Raw genomic sequence first — 5,457 nt, 5'->3', positions numbered from 1 at the left:
GCATACATGCATGCATCTATGTATGTATTATAGTTGTCCATGGTAGTAAATCCTGGAATCATTGAGCAGACATTTTCTAAGTGGTCTACATCATCACTAGCGACTTCGGAATGTTTTCCATCCACGTCATTCCGGAAAACAGATTACAAATTCCACTTTAAGCTCAATATTTCATTCACAGACACGGGGGAACTGAAAAGTAAGCTTACACGCTTATACACCGGTATACCGGATATTTATGTGCAAAACAATTATCTTCATATATGCAGTCGTGTATTTGGTACATAAGTATATATCACACTCTTGTGTTTTTTTTTTGCAAATATCTGTAGTACACCAGTATATGGCATAGTTGCAAAACTGTTTACACGTGCATTCTACCCACACCTGTACTTCCCGCCGGTGTCTCACCGTTGCGGTAAACCCATTCCCAACCAATCACAGTTCGAGGAAAATGCTCCGTTAGAGCTCGATTTTGATGACCAGGTGTTTGAGATACAATTCTCGCCTACACATGACATGGTGGCGTCTGGACTGATCTCTGGGGACATTTATTTGCACCGCTACGCCGTCCCGTTATCAGACGGAACGACGGGTAACGAACAAGTGAGTTTGAGAGTTATTTGCATGTTTAGATATGTTGTTTTGCAGACATTTCTGCTTCCTTCCATGTGTATGATAATGTTGCATATTTTTATCAGATATTTTGTAACCTAGACTTATATATGCTTGCAGTTTAGTGTGCGTATATATGTCGCTCTGCATGCACGCATATAGATCTTGGCCCGTATCTGATGTTTCATCCTATCTGTTGGATAGACATCTCATCTTTTCCCGGAGTACAAAACCCACTATGTTATAGATATAGCCCCTCAATTCAGTCCCTTTAATTGCATCTTGTTCTGTGTACCAACGGTTCTAACATATTTAACGGCGCTGCCAGTCTGCAATACAGCTGGTGTCTCATATATACCTATATACATTGTCGTCAACATCAGTACAAATATACATCTCGAGACCCATTGGCTATAGTGTTCTATCATGCACCGCTTAGATTACTGGGTATACTAGGCTGCACTACATTTACAATCACGAATAATTGTATGCCTCCCGTACACGCACAGATCCACAAGATGAGTTTCCACAAAGAAAGCGTGCGCGCGATGCAGTTTAGTTCTGATGGTAAGCATATCTTCACCGCTAGCGCGGACAAGAGCATGCGTCTTCTAGATATGGAAACAGGAACGAGCATGCGAGAGATTACGAGTGCGCATACAGATGCTATTAATGTGTTGTGTATGGTGGAGGATAATTTACTGGTTAGTGGAGACGACGGCGGAGTGATTAAGGTATGAATAGATATTCATTTTGTTTGTATGCATCGTGTGTGTGTGTATAAGTGTATCTAATTTAGATGCTTAAATTAACAATTTGGGTCTTGCTGGTGTGACGCAGTTGCTACCAATGACAATTAACATTGATATTTATGCTGACATCCTGCCTTTTCTTTACCCACAGATTTGGGATGTCAGGCAAGCAGGAGTGGCTCTAACATATGACGAATGCGAGGATTTCATATCCGACATCACATACCATCAGGTACGCCGTTGGCGCTTTCACGAGCATTTGCACGAATATGTATACGCGCATGTAGGCTTAATGCCTGCATATATGTGTGTGCACAGCGCTGCTTATTCTCCAAATGCATGCATGTGAAGCCTAAAGGCGTCAGAGACTCCAGCCAAGCGCACATGGCTGAATTTCCAGGCTTATACACCGCCAGCATAAAGGTACTAAAGACATTCTCGGTACTCATCACAAGCATAATAGTGTGATTGACATTTGCACTCCCACCTAGTAGTCACCCCGAACAATGCTTACACCTGTGCCTATAAACATCTGAAAAGCTTTTCCTCTGTGTATTGCTAGCTACAAATTAATATACACTTGCGCATAGGCATTGGTCAGCTAAGGCATTGCGTAGACACTTACCCCCGTTTTCCTGGCCACACGGTTGCTTAGTCCATACCAGGCCCAAATAGAACTCGTCGTCGCGCGCGCTGTCAATAGCCAATTAAATCGCCTCCATTCCGATACATGTAAATTAAATTTCAAAGCTACGCCGACAAATCATCACCCACACCCACGTCAGAGGCCATTTACTCTGATGATCCTCCCGCCTATCCCAAGCTAACAACCGAGCTACTTTCGCACAACCGGCTAACAGCCAACGAATTCCGTGCTCACCACCTCCGGAGACGGCACGCTATCAATATTCAATGTCAAGAACCCGCGGAAACCGTTCTTTGTACAGAGGTCGGATTACATGGACGAGGAACTTCTGTCTGTCTGTGTAATGAAGGTACGAGCATATCATGCCATGGATGTCTAACATTCAGTCACGCGCGTGCTATTGGCTACGCTTATGTGCATGTTCTGATTTCGTTGCTGCCTATGCGCAGAATACGCTAGGGATTTAGGGTTGTGTGTGTGTGTGGACCGCAGATGAGACCTGCAACATCGAGTATATGGTGTTATGCGTTTGTGGGAGTGTGTTTCGGATACAGCTACTTACTGAGCACAGAACGAGACGATGAGCAACTTCAATATAGTATGAGCAGTAATCGCTGTGGTACGCGAGAGGAAATCCTGAGCAAACGTATCATTGGCTGTTGGCTCTACTTTTTGCAGAGAGCGTCTATGCTGTACTAACATCATGAGAATATATTACGTATCAGAATGGCAAGAAGGTGGTGTGTGGCACACAAGAGGGCATTATAAGCATCTTCTCCTGGGGCCAATGGGGCGATTGCAGCGACAGGTTTCCCGGTCACCCACTGTCAATTGACACTATCCTGCCTCTAACCGAGGGTATATGCTTAACCGGGTCATCAGATGGATTAATAAGGTAAGCGAAATGTGCAGTCCCGAGTATGGGCCGAGTATGGGCTGAGGATGGGTCATGAGTCATGTCAGGGGTTGTCTGCAGACAATCCGGTATGCTAGGAAGACCACAGCTGTTATGTGATATAGTGCTGCAACCTTTAAGACTTAGGATCTACTAGAGTTGGATAGTGACTATCCCGTTATTCATGCAGGCATCTACGGGCGGAACAGAGCGTCGGCACACCGCCCATACAATGCGGCGAATAGTCCGTTATATTGCATTCTATATGTCTGTTTGCCTTATATCTCAGACATTCTAGTTTACACACATAATAAACCACGGTTTATTACCGGACCTTGGAGCTGTTGCTACGCACTCACACGTCTGCTGCACCCTGACGTTCTAATCGATATGACTAGAAGCCGATCGATAGACGGAAGAAAATACCACTTGTCCAATTATTCAGTACCCATTCGCACTATCTTCCACTTTGCCTCACCACATTGTAGCTCTACACCCAAGAGGGCTACAAGCAGATCGCTATACGGAACAGAAAAAAGTATTCTCTCCAGCTTATTCCGTAACCATTCAGACTATCTTGCACCTTACCTCACAACAGAGCTGTGGCTATTCACCCGCATAAACTGCTAGGGGTGGTCGGGCAACACCCTGATTTCCCGGTCGAGAGGTTACGAGTTGATCGCAGTGGTGCGCTTGTGGGTTCCTGCTCCCACGACAAGACCGTACAGGTGTGTGTTGCGGTGACTGTATTTCTGTTTGTGAAGCGTTTGGATGCTTGGTACAAATTCAAGATGGACGACAACATGTATGTGTGTGTCTGCTAAGTGTGCGATGGGCGCGTTAGGTACGTGCGTGTGAACCAATCGTTGATACAACGACTTTGGAGGCTCCTACGTAAAGATAGCTGAGGTATCGTGCGTATTCGGAAATCCTCATATACACAGTCTCTCACTGTGCGGGCGTGTCTATTCGTAAGCAGGCGACTGTAAGGTATGTATTGTTTTTCAGTCTTAGCTTCACTCTTCTGCGGGTACTTCTGGTGTGCCGCAGCAGTTGCGTAGGTCCTTCTGGTATCGAGAGATGCGTTAAGCTCATTCCTGCACACGTGCAATGCACGTGTTGTTACGCCCATCGGTATGACGTCTGCATGTTGTATGCACATACACCAATATATAGACCCAGTCTTTCGAACAGTTCGCATGAGTGCGAAGTGTATGTTCGCCCCGTGCGCAACTTGCCGTAAGATAGTGCTGGGTTGTGTGGGGTGTATTGGGACCTCCTGTGTTTTGATTTTGGTACACTCGGCTTGGTATCTGGGCCGCACTCGGGTGTGTGTATGCACACTTGTTACTTCGTATTCTTCTCTGTGAGTACACAATCTTACCAAGTTCACACCCAAACCATCATAACTTTATCATCCAACATCCAGTTCTGGAATGTCAGTGACCTCGTCAATGACGATGGCGGTGAAGCTGAAGGAGATTCTGACGATAGCGGTATGGTGTCCGAATTGTTCCGCAAGTCACCAACGCTTTGCTTTGCCAGTGTATACGAAGCCGCATGCCTGTCTCCATTGCACGTGTGCACATGTGCCTCCGTTCCGTCAACTAGATGGACTGTCCCTCTTTTTTGCACCTCCTATATGCTTGTTGAAATGTGCGATACACAATATCTCTGATATATACGCGTGCAATTTGGCATCTCATTACCCCCAACGTGAACACGTTTACATATATGCATGTCATTCTAAAGCGGCTGTAGTTGTGATTACCCCCAACGTGATCACGTTTATATATATGCATGTCATTCTTAGGCGGCTGTAGTTGTGTATCGCTACTATATCACGGATTGCCCTGCCTCATATGACTTGCATACTCTCAGTTGATCAGCGCTTTAAATTATTGCGTGTACGGCGTGCTACTATTGCAAATTTACACCATTTTCACAATGCGTGGACAGATACGTGATAGTCCGATTATTCCTTGTTCATGTATTGGAATGAAGTGTTCATGGTATGCAACTTACTGCCCACAATATGCAATCCCTGTATGAGGTCCGCTTGCATTTATCATATAGTACCTATTTGCCGGGCGCGTCTGTGTTGTATTGCTGGTCGCTATGTTGTACCATTGCGCAATGGTAACATAGTACAAGTCTGTATTGCTGGTCGCTATGTTATACCATTGCGCAATGGTAACATAGTACCAGTCTGTATTGCTGGTCGCTATGTTGTACCATTGCGCAATGGTAACATAGAACAAGTCTGTATTGCTGGTCGCTATGTTGTACCGTTGCGCAATAGTAACATAGTACAAGTCTGTATTGCTGGTCGCTATTCTGTACCATTGCGCAATGGTAACATAGTACAAGTCTGTATTGCTGGTCGCTATGTTGTACCATTGCGCAATGGTAACATAGTACCAGTCTGTATTACCGGTCGCTTTGTTGTACCATTGCGCAATGGTAACATAGTACAAGTCTGTATTGCTGGTCGCTATGTTGTACCATTGCGCAATGGTAACATAATACAAGTCTGTATTGCTGGTCGC

At 45.1% G+C, this 5,457-nt stretch overlaps 2 protein-coding genes across 2 annotated transcripts; one reads left to right on the top strand and one right to left on the bottom strand.

The window, feature by feature from the left end:
* Nucleotides 1-1,103: 1,103 nt before the first annotated feature.
* Nucleotides 1,104-2,912, top strand: SARC_00847 (hypothetical protein; the record flags this gene model as incomplete). Its single annotated transcript, XM_014305464.1, has 4 exons — nt 1,104-1,349; nt 1,519-1,599; nt 2,228-2,362; nt 2,739-2,912. 4 exons carry the CDS (start codon nt 1,104-1,106, stop codon nt 2,910-2,912), a joined length of 636 nt encoding a protein of 211 aa, XP_014160939.1.
* Nucleotides 2,913-4,929: 2,017 nt separating this feature from the next.
* SARC_00846 (hypothetical protein) lies at nt 4,930-5,432 on the bottom strand (the record flags this gene model as incomplete). The annotated part of the gene is made up of 2 exons (XM_014305463.1): nt 4,930-5,387; nt 5,414-5,432. 2 exons carry the CDS (start codon nt 5,430-5,432, stop codon nt 4,930-4,932), a joined length of 477 nt encoding a protein of 158 aa, XP_014160938.1.
* Between the last annotated feature and the right edge of the window lie 25 nt (nt 5,433-5,457).

This window comes from Sphaeroforma arctica, assembly GCF_001186125.1.
Source record: "Sphaeroforma arctica JP610 unplaced genomic scaffold supercont1.29, whole genome shotgun sequence".
NCBI lineage: Eukaryota > Ichthyosporea > Ichthyophonida > Sphaeroforma > Sphaeroforma arctica.
This window is presented reverse-complemented; position numbering and strand designations above follow the sequence as displayed.